Source organism: Gavia stellata, chromosome 7 (assembly GCF_030936135.1).
Source record: "Gavia stellata isolate bGavSte3 chromosome 7, bGavSte3.hap2, whole genome shotgun sequence".
Lineage (NCBI taxonomy): Eukaryota > Metazoa > Chordata > Aves > Gaviiformes > Gaviidae > Gavia > Gavia stellata.
Window position 1 is genome coordinate 25,765,795 of NC_082600.1, and position 17,161 is coordinate 25,782,955.

General features: G+C 47.4%; 1 protein-coding gene across 1 annotated transcript; it reads left to right on the plus strand.

The window, feature by feature from the left end:
• Positions 1–1,486: 1,486 nt before the first annotated feature.
• Positions 1,487–8,881, plus strand: TMED8 (transmembrane p24 trafficking protein family member 8). The gene is made up of 6 exons (XM_059819838.1): positions 1,487–1,577; positions 2,932–3,010; positions 5,663–5,792; positions 6,731–6,872; positions 7,141–7,440; positions 8,445–8,881. Exons 1-6 carry the CDS (start codon positions 1,487–1,489, stop codon positions 8,660–8,662), a joined length of 960 nt encoding a protein of 319 aa, XP_059675821.1. The 3' UTR covers positions 8,663–8,881.
• The last annotated feature ends 8,280 nt before the right edge of the window (positions 8,882–17,161 follow it).

Below are 17,161 nucleotides of genomic sequence, written 5' to 3' on the forward strand. Positions count from 1 at the left end.
ATGAAATTTAAGTCAACTTGCTTATTTTCTGAACCTTCAGAAAGCTTTGGAAGGCCAGACTGTAGCCCCGAACTTCAGTCTAGTTAGCTTAACTATCAGTGTTTGTTAAAGAAAAGATGTAGGTTTGAAAGGAAAATGACCAGACAATTACATGTTTATAAAAAGAGGAAGAGACAGAGATGCAGTTTGTGTTCAGCAAAGTGTAAAAGAAGGAAGTAATAATGACTTGCCTTTCTGCTGCTTGAGATCGGTGGCTTAATTGTTGCAGGTTAAATCTGACTAGATTTTTAGAAGTTCTACAAACCAGGAAGTGGAAAATTACTGACAAGAAATTCTGAGGGATATCTAAGAAAGGCGCATGCATCTTGCTAAGCAATTTCATGTGGCAAGAGGAGCAACACAGGCTTAAAGAAAGGCTAAGCACTTCTGATGCACTTATGTTGTCCCCGAGTGGAAGCCTGCCATTTCTAGCCAGCTGAGGATTTATACCCGAAAAGACTCAAGAAATATAACTGTTTGGCTGAACAAATTTGGTTGTCCAGTTTCAGGCTCACACTTTGAATACGCAGTCTGCCTGGGCAGACAGGCTATAGCCTAGCTTGCCTGTAAGCAGAAAGGGTCAGAGGTGGCCTCCGAGGGGCTGAGGCGGGAGCTCCGGGACCTGCAGCCGGCCGCACCTGCATGTGGCTGAAGTCCGTGACGCCCATGGCGGGCAGGCTAGAGCAGTTCGCGAGGATGAGGCGGCGGCCGGTGATGCCGTTGGCCCTGAAGCACTCCTGGGCAGGGAAGCGGAAGGAAAGGTGGGTGGGCTGAGGGCAGCGGGTCGCCCTCGGCCACTACCGCCCCCCCCCCGCCGCTCACACACACTCACACACACAGAGAGTTCAGGGCCACCGGTTCAGGCGGCGGTAAGGGCGGGGGCTTCCCGCCTGGGCCGGCAGCCCCGCACCTCGTACTGGGGAAAGCCGAGCTGCACCACCCACTCAGCCACCTCCGCGGCGCTCAGCGACAAGAAGGAGCAGGCGGACCGCGGCCCCCCCGCGCCCTCGGGCTCGGGCTCCGGCCCCTCGGCCGCCCCCGGCCCCGCGGGACCCGGGCTCAGCTCCATCGGCGCCGGCCCCAGGCCGCCATGGTAATGCGTCCTTCCGGGCCCCTGTTCCCATGGCAACCGCCACTTCCTGGAGGTGCACCCCATTTTCCCTTCCGCCACCCCTCCGTGCTGTGAGCCTACACAGCCGCCCACGCCCTGCGGCTCTGTGGAACTAGTTTTTGATTGGCTGCGTTGTGGAGGGGGGAGGCTGAGGGGTGAGCAACGAGGCACCACCCTCTCCCTGGCTCACACGCACCCCTCGGCTCTTGCCGCCCTCCCCACTCGGGTGTTTCCGCCGGCGCTGGACGCAGCGCTTCGGCCCCGCTCGGCTCTTTCCGCTGCGGCGGGCTGCCGCCTTCTGCTCCGCGCGCAGCGGCCGCCCGCTCAGCCCTGCCCATGTCGGACGTGCTGGCCGCCGCTGCCGGCTCCCGCTTCGAGCCTCCGGCCGCCGGGGCGCCGGGCGGCTGCGCGCCCCAGGTCCCCTCAGGTAACGGGCTCGGCAGGGGAGGGAGCAGCCGGCCTGGCCGCGGGGGCAGCGGGAGCGGCTCCCCGCCTGCACTCTTCCCTCCCAGCGGCGGCGAGCGCTTGCAGCCCGGCCGGGGTCCCTGAGGAGGAGCCGCCCCCGCCCCCGGCGGCGGGGCGGGCTGCCCGCGGGTTGCCGGCCGGTGCCTGAGGGGCTGCCGGCGGCAGGCCCGGAGGCGCGTATTTTAGCGTTGGCCTTACGGCCAGGGAGAATGCTGTAAGCTTCCTTTCCGTGGTGCGTTTCCTCGTTTCTCCTGGAGAAGCCTTATTTCCACGGTGGCAGTTTGCTTCGGTGAAAATACGGTACCCCTTGCGAAGAGAAGCATCGGGAATTAGTCCCTGGCTAACATTTGCGGTACCGGGCGGGTTGGCTGCTGGCGGGGGAAGGGGCAGGCTGTGATGTCCAGGTGTACCCTTCTGTAGCTGGCACCTGTGCTGAGGGAGGGCCTGCACCACCGCTGTGCCCTGGGGTGCTCGGCTCACCTGCCGCTGGAGCACCTGAAACTACAGCAACAGTTCCTGGTGTTTCTTCCCTGCAGTGGAAAGAGCGAGGACTGATGGAGGTTTATTAGAGACAGGGTACTTTCCCCGGTGAAAGAGGCTGCGTCTAGCCGGGAGTTGGACTGCCCCTGCCATGCGGTCTGTGCTATGGGCCTGGTGCTGTATTCCCATGGGCTGGAGGAGCCTCCCAGCTCCAAACCGACTCCATGAAATGGCCAGCAGCTGTAAGGCTTATTATCAGAGAGCTGCAAAAGCTGGAACTTGGCCGTGCCCAGTTCACTGCCTTAATGTGATCTGACAGCGGAGCTGTGGAGCGTGTACCACAGTCGTAAGGGGACAGAGCTTTCCCAGAGTTCAGGAGACTCAGGGGAGACCAGGATCCATCTTTGTAGACGATCCTTTTAGCAGTGACCTAGGAATTTCCATCTCATCAGTGCCCTGTGGGAACCACTGCATGATTGCTTTTTCCAGGGCTTTGTCAGCCCAGTTTTACATGATGAAATTTGGCCTTGTTCTGTCCTTCTAAAGATAGGATGGGTGGTTCCTGAACGAAACCTGCTTCTGAGAGTGGTTCTGCACCAAAAACATGCATGGGTTTTTGTTCTCCCTTTCCTAGGGTTGAGACAATTAAAAATCTGTGTTCTGTAAGGTGCTAGATACAGCTCATAACATGAAAAACTGCTTGGCGTAGCTCTTCATTCCACAGCCATGTGACCTTGTTAACATTTGGGTGCTGGCTGTAGTTTTTCCTCCTGTCTGTGTATTCTAAAGACCGAAATTTATTTCACCTTCTCTCCATATATTCTGTTTGTTGTTAGAAAATGAAGACTCAGCCCAAAAGACAGAGCCTGCAGATCAGCTGGTTAATTCTTTGGAGTCCAGTACTTCGCAGAGCGGGTAGGAGAATCTTTTTGTGTATTGCATGACAGTCTGTTTCACCCCTGTGACCCCCTCCGTATGGCAGTTTCTGTGCAGGTGACGAGAAGGGACTGGAGACTGAATTGTCTGCTTTGGGACAGTATATACTGGAATCAGTACAGGAAGCACTGTTCTTGCAGGCTTAAGATTGTTTTAAAACTTTTAAAATTATGAAGTGTAGTTCATGGCTCAGCTGTTCAAATCACAGAATCATTCAGCTTGGAAGGAACCCTGCAAGGTTTTGTAGTCCATTGTAAGAGCTAATAACCTTTCAGCAGGACATTTTCTCTATCCTGTCTGAAGGATACTTTAATAATTAAGCATTCCCACTGTCTATAATTCTGGTGGAAGCTGAGCAAGAAAACACCTTTTACTGTTTTCTTGACAATGTTTTGGTTTTTTCTTCACCCTTTGTTTTCTGTGTCACTCCTTCATTAATGCTGCTTATAGACCCTGTTATCAGATGTTTGGCTTGTTATTATCTGTTGGGCATGTGGTGCTTGTGGCCGAGTCATTGCATTGGTTACAAGTGCTAATACCTTATGCAGTGGAGTTTTGTTTGCCATCGTATGTTTGTTGCACAGGATAAAGTTTCAGAAATGTGTGAGCTAATTACCTCAGACAGTAGATAAACCACAACCTCATTGAAAAAGAGGGGAAAAAAAAATCCACCAAAAAACTGTAACAAACTCCCCTACTTAACTAAAACAGCGGTTTGATGCCATCTTGGCTTGATGGTAATGACATCTTTATTAGCCTTCTTTGGCTCCAAACATGTGTTCTTCCAGCTCTTTATTATGTCCTCTAATTTTCTTCAAAGAGATTAGTATAGACTGTGAGCAAAATGGCCGGAGTAGGTGCTGGATACTTGTGGATGTTACCTGATAAATTTGTCTAAGATCTCCTTTAAAAGGGACGGGTGTGGCCCAAAAGGGTTGTGTGAGGAGGAATCAGCTGAACGCTGTCTTTGTAAATCTGCTTATAAAGCTTGTGTAGCTCTTCCTAATCTTTCAGTGAGACTGTTGAGCTCAGTGGTGTCTGGAGGAAAAAACTCCCAAGCTGTTAGCTCCTATGTTGATGGAGAGCCTTTTGAGTAGATGTGTGCACCTATGCTAGCAAGTGACCAAATAGCCCTTATATCATGCAACTGCTAAGCTAAAAAGCAGATGGGTTGGAAAATGATGGCATAGAAGTCCAAATTTGTCTTGGGCTGCCACAGAAATTGTTACGGATCACTGTGAGAGTTCTTCCTTTAAAAAATGGTCCCCTCCAAGTGTCCCTTCTTTTCTTATATTGTCCATCTGCTGCCATTTTGGGTATCCTGGTATTCAGCTCATTTGAGTTGTTCTTACAGACCTTCTGGTCTATCGTGCCATTTCTAGGAAATGAAATCACACTGTTGAAAGAATTTAAGTAAGAAATGGCTTTATTTCTGGATAAAATCTGCACCCCTATAGGATTAAAGATTTGGAAACAAAAGCCACATTTCCCTTGTTCTAGTCTTCTCTATGGATGCAGCAAGGAATGTGTCTGAGTTGAGCTGTGTATGTTTTTTTTTTTTAGATTATTATTTTAAACTATTCTACACTGTACTGATAGTCTGCTCCCTTGCTAATGAGAATATGCCTCATTTCTGAAAGGAGACATTTGAAGAAATGTACATATTTTCCATTATTGCTGTGTTCTCATGTTTCTGATCCTTTAGACCAAGGCAGTTGACATTGGTTTTATAGTGCTGTGAGAAGGCTTTGCTCTTCTATTCTTATTGAAGACTAGGTTGCTTCTTGTGGAAGTTTCACATAGTATCTGAGAGTATGACAGGGGACACTCTTCTGGCATCCATCTGAGTTCATTTGGGATCATAGTTCTTTCCAGCTATAGACAATACGCAGCATTTTTTTAATATCATTTAGAAGAAAACCCTCAACAGAGAATGAATGCCGAAGATGTTTTCTTTTTTGCCCATTCTTCTCCTGCTACGTACCTTTCTTTTTGTTCTAACTTGTCCATCTCCTCTTGTCACAGTGCAGTACTTGGACTTCTTTGCTATTATTGTGCTGTCATTGTATGTCTTACAGCTTGCTTGTCTGTGCAGCATATTTGAATATGGCAGAGGCACACCTGGGCGCTCCCTGTATCTCTTGGGATTGCTAATAGGAAAGGCATAATGGGCCACTTAAATAGAGGACACTTTCAGGATGGCTGTCAAAACTGATTTGAATCCTTTCACTGATCCAGTTGTCCTCTGATGGAATATGCAGATGTCATGTAGTAGCTGGCATAAAAGAAGTTGTGCTTTCTTGAGCAGAAAAGTTGCTACTGATTTCTGCACTTAGTACAGTGTTGGTGAGCTAGCATGCTGTGGGGCGAGTGCAGTGAATTACTGCTGTCTAAAGGACGGTAAATACGGAGTATCTTACTGAAGTTGCTCCCTCTGGCTCTCATGGAAGATAGTCACATGGAAATGAGGGCAGGACTGGGGGGCAAAGGGGTCTTTGTGCAGTTGGCAGGTGCTGACTACGGAAGTTTGTTCCCTTCAGTCCATTTGAATTCGAGTTCCAGAGCAGAGCGATTCCTCTGCTGGCTGTGCTCTGGGTGCAAGCACTGAATTGTGCTCTCTTCCTCCAAAAGATTGCAGATTGGCTTGCTGTTGAGTGCGGGTGTGACAGAGGATTCGAAGGAAGAAGCTGGCACTTTGGAGGACCAGAAAGTGGCTGAACTAGAAGAGAAGCTGCCTGACCAAACCCAGGCCCTCAGAGAGGTAGGTGGGTGTTTCTTATGTCTGAAAGCAAGGACAGAGGTGCAGCAATAGTTCTTCCACTGTACTCCTGTGCTTATGGCTATGGGACTGAGGCTTTAAGGGTTGCATTAAAACAAAAGTAGTATTAGCATGGATTCAGTTATCTTTTTTCCTGTACGTTAGTGGGAGGTAAATGTTACCCGTCTGACTTGCAGAATCCCTCTTGTGTCTTTGGCTAGCTGTCACTTCCTTGCAGTTTTTGGCTCGCTAAGGCTTCAAGGTTATTCTCAATTTCTGCCTCCTGTCTGGGGCTTCTGGGAGTTCCCTTCTTGCAGATTTATGGAAGAGGGACTGCTGTCTTCTGTTTCTTTTGGTGAGCAGCCAATTTGTTTGCATTACAGATACAGTTGGGAAAACCTGTGCAAGTGGCACCCAGCTCAGGACCTGTGAGTTTGCATATATGAGGAGAGAGGGCTGGCCCTAGTGAACCAGATAGACTTTTAACTGGGACACAGCAAATGACAGTGTGATTGTGGCTGTAGTCTAGATGCACACAGAGCTGAAAGGCTCTCCCTAAAGAGATTGTGTCTTGGGAATTCTTTCCAAGAGTAGTCAGCTAAATCTGTAAGGCTGTTGCTTTTGTTGAGAGGTGACAATTAACTCTGAAGCAGATGCAAAGATGTGCCTGCGCAGGGACCCTCGGGGAGGCCAAGGGGAGTGTAATTTGTGAGACTAATGCAGCATTTGACTTCAAAGATCATGACTTTGGTGCTGTGGAGGAAATAATGCAGAGAGGTATCTTGGAGCCAGCCAGTTCTTTTTAACTAACAGAAGCTTCTGCAGGGTCTGATTTGGCTTCAGAAAGATGCCTGAATTACTAATGAGTTGTTTTAAATCCAGCAGGGGACTTTCTTACCACGATGGTCTTTGTGACGATGTTTCTTATGTGTTTTGTGCAGGAAGCTGTTGTTCAGATAACCAGCTACCATGTACCTCAAGGAGCAGGGGATATAGTCATGATTCAGTCAGATCACACTGGTGCCGTGGATATCCTTTCAGCTGAGCTGGAGACTGCAGACCTCCTTGGGGAGCAGAGGAAAGGTGAGTCCTGAAAGGAAAACACTTGTTGGGGCCACTTTTTAAGTGCCTGCCCTGGCTAAAGAAGAGCACAGGCTGTCCTGGGGACACTGCTAATTCCTGCTGGAAATTTGGGCTCCTGGCTAGCAAGTGGGAAAACTTCATATCCAAGGCTTCTGGGAGCAGGCTCCAGAATGCAAAAGCCTTATCAGAAATAGCTTCACTGTTTTCAGACAACAGTTTGTCAGTAGTGAAAAGTCAGGTGAGTCCATGATCTTTTCCCTTGTCTCAGCTCAGCCTCCCCCTCTGGCTCCACCCACCATGTGGACTACTGAGAAGACAAAGGAATTCAAAGCCAAGATGGGAAAGGAGAAGAATGGCCGGATGGTGGTGAAGCGAGGCGAGGTGGTGACAGTCCGTGTGCCAACCCATCCTGATGGGAAATGCATTTGCTGGGAGTTTGCTACAGATGACTATGACATTGGATTTGGAGTCTATTTTGACTGGACCACGGTTACTAGTACTGCCATTACTGTTCAGGTCAGCGAATCCAGTGATGAGGAGGATGAAGAGGAGGAGGAGGAAATTGAAGGTTAGTGCAGAGCTTATAAGGGTTAATTTGTGGTCCTTCTTGCCTTGCTGCTGAGAGTGTCTGTTAGATGCTGCAATTTCCATCTACTTTGTTTACTCAGCCCACTTGTTATCTCTGCAGCCTTTTGGGTTCATGGTTAGGCTGTGATGAGAAAGCATTTAGCCCTTCCTGCTTCAGCATATGTCAATGGCTGTCCTTCTCCAAGAGCGTTCTTAAAATTGAACACATTGAAAAATAAAATCAGAATTTACTTGTTCAACTTCCAGCTGATAAAAAGATTAGGGTCTGAAATTTTAACTTGACTGTTTTTCTTAGCCTCTCAGACTGAGAAATTTCTGGTGGTGAGTAGGAGCAAAAAGGTTTTGTTTCTGGGTTTTTGTTTGGTTGTTTTTTCCCCCAGTACATCAGTAGCTCCTGCTGACTGCGTTTGAGAAGACTGCTACCTGTGTCATTGTACTTGTGAAACACACAGAGATGTTGCCTGTTCTGTGGCTTCAGTGTATGTGTGACCAGTGTAGCTGGGGGGTTGGTGTCTGAAATTAACTTTACAGGCTCTCCAAAGAGGGGCAGGTTCCTGTATGAGGAATCCTCTTGGAGAAGTGAATTGAGGACATAAACACAGTGAGGTTATAGCTAAGAGCTTTCCTGCCTTTCTTTGCTTCATGTCTGTATCACAGGACCACTATTGTGTGTATGAAAGCAGTGAGGCATCTAAAAGGTAAGTCCAGGGAGAGGAGACCAGGCTGGCAGGCAACTGTATACTGTCCCATCAGTATTCCCAAGAGAACTGGTTCTCGGCATGTCCTTTGTCATTATAAGAAAAGCTGGACTTTCTGGGTATTATTTGCAGGAAGGTCAGAGCAGGCGCTATGGGTAATGCTATCATAGTTAGCCTTCCATATATCTGCATGTCTCTGCTGCATTCTGGACTTGTTGATCTTTTTCTGGACTGACTAGTGGCTTAACTGACTGGCCTGCTTACTTGTCTCCTCTCTCCCATTAAGGACTCACCCCTGTTGGTGACGTGGAAAGGGGCTCCAAAAGCTATCTGCGGAACCGCTACGGAGAGATCATGCCTGTATATCGGAGGAACAGCCATCGGGAGGTGCAGGCAGGCAGCCACGAGTACCCAGGCGAGGGCATCTACCTGCTGAAATTTGATAACTCGTACTCTCTCCTCCGCAATAAGACTCTGTTCTTTCATGTCTATTACACTAGCTGAAGAAATGGGAAGGGGCAGGGACGGCAGGTAATGGTGAGTGTAGCAGGCTGCCACCCAGCCCTGGTACCACCTCATGGGCACTGCTATGTGACAGAACCAAGGCACAATTCTGCTGGCTCCTCTTCAGACACTAACTGGTTTCTCCCCACACCCTCCTTCCCCGCTGTCCCAGTGGAGAAAAGGTAGTTGTGACTGCCTGGTCGTCCACAGGCAGCTGCTCTTCCTGTAAAACTTTGGCAGGTCTGGTCTGTGCAGGCATCAGGCTGTGCCTTCACAGCCCGTAAATGCCCAGAGGCCAGGTTCAGGTGGTCATGGTTTCGATCTGTTGCGCTGGTACAAAATTAAGTGAAAATATTCTTGATCTGTTACTATTTTGTGAGTAACTTTTCTGACTCTTCTGCTGCATCTGCATCGCTAGAGGGCAGCTGTCAGCTGCAATGAACCAAAAGCACAGCTGGCTTGTTACCTGGCCACTGATAATCTCTTCACCTACTGCCACTATATGTCACCAGCAGCCAGTGCTTCCTTCACTCGTGTGGGTGGGGGTGCAGCTGGCTAGTGGCTGCCCATGCTGCAGTGGCTAGGCCATGCTACAACAGGCGGGCCCCAAATGGCAGTCACAGCATGTGTTTGAACAGGGGTTAGGGGAGGGTGCACACCTAGAAGTCCGTAAGAAGGTTTTCCTGCAGATTAAGCATTGGATGTTATACCTGTTGATTGTACGGATCTGTAGATGATTAAAACTTCAGTGACCACCAAAAGTTTTTTCTGTAATCCAGATGTGAAGCAGAAGAAATTACTGCCGTGCTGAATCAATACAAAAAGGTTGGAGTACAACCAATAAATATACAGGAAATGTTTCTTAGTAGCAGCATGTTGGTTCACTGGTATTGCTGCCAGCTTGATAATACCATATGTAGCAAGGAAAAGGCTCCCCAGAGAAGTGTAGCTTGTCAGCTGCTACTGCTGTTGCAAAGGTATTGTTAGAAAAGAACATCTCTGCTCAGAGACTCGAAAGGTGTGGGATTTAACCAATCCTTTCTGTGAACCGGAATCAGCAAGGCCATTGCTAGCCCTGACCACGTGGTAAAGGATGGAGTTCCTTGGTGTGTTTTGGTGTCTAGCAATGGCATTAGTGACGTTCTGCTCAAGTGCTGGCAGAGTTGAACAAGGATTAAGTTAATCCTTCAGAGATGAATTTTAACTCATGTTTATCTGTAACTGTTGTTTATTTTAATACTTTTAACTTGAAATCATGCTCTTTTCTAAGAATACTGCTGTATTTTGATACCTCTTTGCAGAGGCACAAAATGGCTGTTTGCATGGTGATTACAGTAGAGTTCTGAGTTTTATTTTTAAATCCTCCAGGTAAAGCACCTCTACTTGGTCCATTCCTTCTATTGAGAGGGAATGATGGACAAAATGATTTTGGGGTAGATAAAGCCAAAGATTTCACTCTTGTAGGAGGGCCATATATTTCTTAAGGCTATATTGTAATGCTGTGCAATTTGCTCCATATTCAAGCTCTTCTTCTTTTAACTATCTCTGCTTACTTATTCACTGCCCCAGAGCACGTAGTAGGTCAAAACAGTAAGAGAGAGAGAGCAGTCAGTCTACAGTAGAGCAGTTCAAGCTGGGAGCAGTGGGAGTGGAAATGCAAAGAACACTGGTTGGAGCACAGTGGCTTTCTGGGTGAGCAGGCAGTGGGCAGAGTTGGTCAGGGTAAGGAGCAGAGCTGTTGCTGCTTTGGGCCCTGAGATGGGGAGGAAACAGCTGCCTTTCTCAAAAGAGAGAGAGCATGCACCTGGGCAGGAAGGGAAGTGCAAAGCTGCCTTATTCAAGCAGGGGCAACCGGAGGACAACCTTGCAGGGAGACAGTATGGCTTGGTATCTGTCAGAGTAAGATGCTCTTTCATTTAGCAGCTTGAGGAGGACTATTCCTTTATCCTCTCTTGGGGGAGATGAAGGACCATCCTGTGGCCTTTGTACAGCACTTGAATCAGGCCTGAGCAACTTGGGTAAGGTGCTCTCCTTTTTTTCATCCTTTGTCCATCAAGTTCCTAGACACTAAACAGAACAAGATAAAAAAGACCCTTAATTCTCACCACAATATCAGCACTGCCCTACTTGATGACTGACTTTGGTCCTTTGCTGTGAGATCTGCAGAACCCTGCGTGCACTTGCTGGTTAATGTATGATGCACTGTCTGGCACCCACTCCACTTTTTAATTAGGATTTATTTATGATGAAGGGAACTCTGACCTGTGCATACATTAGATATTCCAGAATTATTGATCCTCAGTTGCACGGCTTATTGCAGGCTAGTAGGTTGTCTCCACTAAAAAACTGCTTCTCTTGTAGTGTGGCCTCCCTGTTGCTAACTCACAGCTACTTCCCCTTCCTGTCTGTCTGTTGCTCATACTAAGGTTCGAAATACATTTTTGTCATGTTATGAGAAGTTAATAAGGCCTGCCTTGCAACCGATGTTGATCACCCACTGACACATGAATAGTATGTGCCAATTCTCAAGCCATTAGTTAGTGGTTTTAGTTAAGATAAGTTGCACTGTAGATGGTAATCCTGTTGCTCAGTTCTAGCTTTCTGAAGCGTGGATCAACCTTTAAGGCTCAGGTCACTTGTCTGGAACTGTACCTGTCTCCGGTTATCATTGATTTAGGCCCAACAGCAGCATTGAATATGGTATGTTGCCCCAATCAGCTTGTGCCTGGTCTGCAAATGCATTTTGCCCATAGATAGGCCTGCTGCAGTGGAACTGAAGGCATTCAGTGTGTGTAATTTCACTGCTTAAGTTTCCTAGAAGTATCTGGTATCTCTTATGAACACAACATAGTTTTTGGCACAGAATGTTTCATCTGTGGGAAACAAAAGCTTCACAGTTGTACAGGATAATTCCTCTTTTTGTTTATTTTTTTAATTTCCACATTACATGAGCATGTTGTTTCTCAGGTATTCAGATAGCATTCATTATCCCAGTGGCAACTTCTTTTTGGAAGGATATATAGTCTTTATTCATTTTCTGATAAATCCAATAGCTTGGCTGTGTGGCTAGTGATTAACAGCAGCCATTCCCATTCAAAATTGAACCCGTAGTTGGTTCAAAGAAGTAATCTTATTTCTCATGTGTCCTTTTTTTCAGTTTGGTGTATCTCCTGGATTTGTGTTCAATCCTGCTATCTTGCTGAGGCAGTGATGGAAACCCTTATTATTTTCATTGGAGGCCTTTGGAACTAGACCTTGGGTCTAGAAAGAAAAATTAATTAAAAAGGCAGTTGCACTTCAGAGAGGGAATTTAATCTTCGAGAAAGGAAAATTCTTTCTTTGTTTCTGTGGAAGGAAGATTTCAGATAGGTTTTTAAAATGTGTTTCTTCTCCCTGTAAATTATGTCTAGAAATTAAAAAAACTAAATCAAGGGAGAAGCTTCTTTTGCATTTTGGGTTTGCTTTTGTGAAAGCACAAAGTTGTTTTTCCATTTTGTTTTGAATATAATTTAGATCTAGAAAGAAGATTCACATGTTCAGCCAGAGATATAAGACAGTCATGTAGTGCAGGACTTGTATAAAAATTAGCTTGTATAATTGTTTATTTATAATAATTGTAACAGTCTGTTGGGTATTTTGTGTATCTTTATGTCAAAGGAGGTCATAAGTGCTCCATTGTTTTCTTTTTTTAGGTGTAATGTAGCAGCAGGAGTTTAAAATGCATGTGTTTTACTGAGGACAGAGAGTTAAAATTGCTTAAATCAGGGACCACTTATACTGATTTAATTTACTCACAAACCCTTTGGAGGCCTGTAATACAGATTCTTGTGAAAGGTTATTGGTGTCAGACATAGGCTAGTTGCAAATTAATGCTTGGGACCCATTTAATAGTTATGTAGATTATTATTGGCAATGAGCCATTTACATGAACAGGTAAGATGAAAATGCATAAGAGAAAGCTTAGTTGTCTTACTTCAGATGCTAAGAAGAAAGTCAAGTCACTATGCAACTGAGTCTAAAAGACAGCCACACGCTTTTCTTTTTGGCTCTACTTTGTGCACTTCTCTCCTTGTAACTGTGTTTGCGTGTAACCTTCATCCATGGCCTGCAGTGGGTCAGTTGTTACGGTGCTGGACCTCATGAGGTAGGTTAGAGGTGAACCTCATCACATGCCTAGTTGCTGAAAGACTTACTCATTCTTGTGGGGAATTAGGGTAGAGAATGAATCCCTAAATGAGTTCACTTTTATCCCCACTGCTTATACCCTTCCTTCTTGTCTCAGTACCCCTACTAAAGCTACTCTACAGAGGATTTATCACAAGGTGCCTTAGGAAGAAGGAGCATGTCTGAAATAAGAGCCATAGATGTCACTAATCCAAGGGATTTCTGCTCCTTGTTTCTCTGCGCATTTGGGTAGAGGGGAGGCACTTCCTAAGGTCAGGTAAGGAGAGCCCCTGTAAGCTGTTCCTGGAGATTTAAGCTGTTTATTACACTGCCTTGTTGCTGTAAGATGAGTAGTAGAATGTGTTTGAGTTTCCTGGCACCGTAAGAGCTTTGCCTTTTAAAATCATATGTTGCTGTCAGATACTGAGAAACACCGGAAGACTACTCTTTTTAATATGCTGATGCTAAACCTGAGGACCAGAGGAACACTAGATAGACTTAAAAGAGTGTTCCTTGTGGCCACTCATCATTTTCTCTAAAAAGTGTCAGAATCCAGCATTGTGAGTGGTGTGTGCTTATGTGTATTGAGGCTGGATAAGAGACCAAAGCAAAAAAGTGGGTTTTGATCTACAAGTGTGAAAGAAAAGACTGTTTCTCCTTTTCTCATATGTGGGAAAATATTGGATGTGACAATGTCCTGTAGATGTAGCAGAACATCTCAATTGGTAGAACGAAAAACTGGGAACTGATCATGTTAAATACATTGGCTAATTAGACTGTGAAAGGAGCCAGGAGTTTAGTAGGAGTCAAAATGCTAAGTCATCTATCTAAATAAGTTGATGTGCAGCACATACCAACTAAATAAAGTTTTAGAAGGTACATAAGATTTATTTGAACTCTGCAGTTTTGCTAGGAGGAGAATTTTCTGTGAGGTTATTCCACGTTTGCCTGCAAAGAGTCTCTGGCAACTTACTCGGAAATGCTGGTGCTGTTGCAGCTGAAGACACATCAGGCCAGGTGGACAGCGGGTCTGGCTCCCCTTGGCTTTTCTGCATTCCATTCTGGATTTTACATGTTGCTTTCTCAGAAGCTTCATCACAAGAAATGTACCCTTTATCAGGCAGGGAGAGAGAGGAAGAATTTTGTGATCATCAGTGAGGGTCATCTGGTTTAAGCCCATCTGGACTGGTGAGTCAAGTCCCTCAGGCAAGAAGCTGGATGCCAACCATTGAGCTCAGAGCTAAAGAGGCTTTGCCAAGTAATGACCTTGAAGTTCAGGAGCAGCATTTGGAAATTATAAATAGCTGGAGATGGGTCTCCCTGCAACCTCCAGGATGCCCTGGTGACTATCTGCTTTCCTCAGAGGGAAGCAGTCTGCTCTCAACTCACTGCTCCAAGCTACTAGCATAGTCTTTCAATGGGGTGCACCTTGTAGCTGGTCATAGCTTTTTTCAGACCTATATTCTTGTGAAGTGTGATGGTTGTCTGTCAGTCCTTATCTGTGATGTGAATATTTTTGATGTCCTGTGATTTCAAAATTTAGTTCTCGGTGCCAAACCGTTTGCTTTTCATGTCCTCCCAAGATAGGAGTTTTAAATGGAGGAGAGGTTATTTTAACAAAACGTGGCACTGAACCTCTTGCTGAAGGGCACATATGAAGACTATATTTATAGCGTGCTTGCATTCCTTCTACGCTTGGTTTGTATTGTTTATATTTGATGTGTTGTGGCTGATTTGTAATACTCTATTGGAACTTATTCCCTTTAAATAAACTTTTCACTATGCAACCAAGAACTTTGTCTTCTGTTTAAAGCAAGTGAGTGTCCTGATATGAAAAACTGAACTACAGACTTTTCAACAAAACAAGAATATGATTAAACTTAGTTTTATGAGCAAGAAGAGGCAAATACGCAAAATGTACTTTGCAGTGTACTGGACATTCTGGTTGTAAATGGGTAGGAAAATGCTCTGTTGTCAGCTGGTGATGATGGTTCCAGCCAGGAATTTTTCTGTCTGTTAAAATGACTTGCTGGGACTTTTTTTTTTTTTTTTAATTCTTCAAATTGTCTGCAATGCTTGAGATTATACTGAATGCCTGAAGTATTGGAGAGGAACAGGCAAGTTGCCAAGCTCGTATCATGGACATGGGTACAGTTTGAATGCTTTACCATCCAGAGCTTCATATCGGTACTTTTCACCTCCATTTGCAGAGATCCCCTATAGCTAGCTATTATGTTACTTAAGCTTTCAATCTGAAGGATTAAAAACATCTCTTCAGTTACCAGGTACTGATTAAATTATCTAGCGAAAAGTGTTTTGATCTTCTTAGCTCCTCAACTCCATCAACTTTATCTTACTATGAAGACTAGATTTACATGGCTGTAAGGAAGCACGTACTGGTCAAAATGAGGAACGGTACCTGCAGCCTGAGCCATCCTTCCTCACTTGTCTCGTTATGAAGTTCAGTAGGACAAGTGCTGCAGAAGTTCAGTTGTCTCTGTTCTAGGCCTGTGTTTCTTTGGACCACTTCTTATAAAATAATTGATGGGCAAGAGCAATCATAAAGCAAGTTGATCAAAGGGATAGATGACTGGCCAGTTAAAAATGTTTCATCTTGTTTTAAGGCCACCAAAGAGAAACAGCGCTGCAGCTATTTGATTACCATGCGCTCAGTATGAATCCTTGTGCTTGGCTCAGGCATATGGCCAAGAGGAAAAGTAAGCAACTTGGTGGGGATGCAGGGAAGTGATCTGAAATTTCACAACATTAGTTCTTTCCCACCCTTTCTGTAATTTTTGTGGTTGGGCTGCAGAAGAAACGCTCTGATCACGCACTGCTCAGTGAAGGGCTTGCAGCAGGCTTTGTTGGCCCTGCCTGGGAAGTGACTCTTCCCTGTTTCAGTTGCACACAGAGAATATTGTTCTTCGGCTGCTGAAGCTCTGTCATTGTTTTTAGTGGTGCTTCATTATCAACAGCAGCTTTGAGCTTAGCAAAGCTATTCATTGTTACACTGGTGGTACTGGATACACAGTGGAGCCTCTGTAGTAACACACAGATTTAGTTATTGTTTGAGGAGGATCTGCCACTGTTCTGCCTTCTCTGGGCACCGTTCTGCCTTCACACCTGCTCCTTTTTATGAGAGCTACAAGAAGCGTGTACAGATACCATAGTTTAGGAATCCGGAAACAAACTGTCCCTCCCCGGAAAGGGATGTGTGGCTTGGGCTCTAGCAATGAGTGTAACTGGCTATGGAGGGGAGGGTGGGCCTGGCTGAGGGCGGGCAGAGCTGCTGGCCCAGCTCTCCCGAGCTCCTCCCTGCCGCCAGGGCTGCGCCTCAGGCACTGCCGTGAGCGGCGCGCACTGCGGCCTCGGCCGCTCCTAAGGCCGACCGAGGCGGTGCGGCTGGGGCGGGCCCCGCCGGGTGCCCCCGCAGGAGGCCGGGGCCGCTGGATGGCCGGCGGCCGCCCGCAGCTGCGCCGCGGCGCCTTAATGGCGGCAGCCCGCTGCTCAGGCCCCCGCCCGCCGCCATGCTGCCCGCCTGCTGCCGGGCGCGGCCGAGGCCGGGGGGCAACGCCGAGGAGGGCGGCCTCGCCTTCTACGTGCTGTGGGCGCTGCGGGAGCCGCCGCGGCGGCTCGGCAGGTGCGGACCGGCCCTGCCAGGGGCAGCGCGGCAGCGGCTGCCCCGGGGCTTGCGAGGGAGCGGTGGGGCCGGGCCGGCCCCGTCCCTGTCCAGGGGTGGGCTCCCCCGCGGGCCGGGGCCGACCTGCACGCCTCGCCTCGCCTCGCCTCGCCTGTCTGCAGCTGCCCCTGGCCGCATGGCTGCGCTGCCCCAGCTCATGGCTGCGCCGCCGCCCCAGGCTGCCACTTTATTTTCTTCATCGCATTTCTGCGCAGTCTCATCTTTAAATCACACAGACCCTCTTCTTGTGCCCTCCCCTGGCATAAATGCCTTTTCAAGCCTTTTCATACATTTTCCAGACTTTCCGTTTTACTCCTTGATGATTATCTCTTGTTTTTGTCCATCCTCTCGCAGCCAGTCCAGCAAGATGGGTTTCCAGGCTTGGCTGCCTCTGCCGTTGCCGAAGCAGCTGGTGGTGTTTGGGCTGGGAGACTGGAGCTGTTACTCTCCGGACACAAGCATCGCAGCAGACGTGCTGGTGTCCCCAGGCGTTGCGCCGCAGCGGGTCGGCACGCTGGAGCCTGCCCGCAGGTCACAGTGGGAGCTGGCGCTGCCGGGGTGTCAGGAGGGGTGTCCTGGAAAAGCTTTCTGCTCTGTGGTGCTGCCTGGTTCTGCTGGTGTCGTCCCAAAGCTGCTCGGGCCTGCCAGCCCTCCAC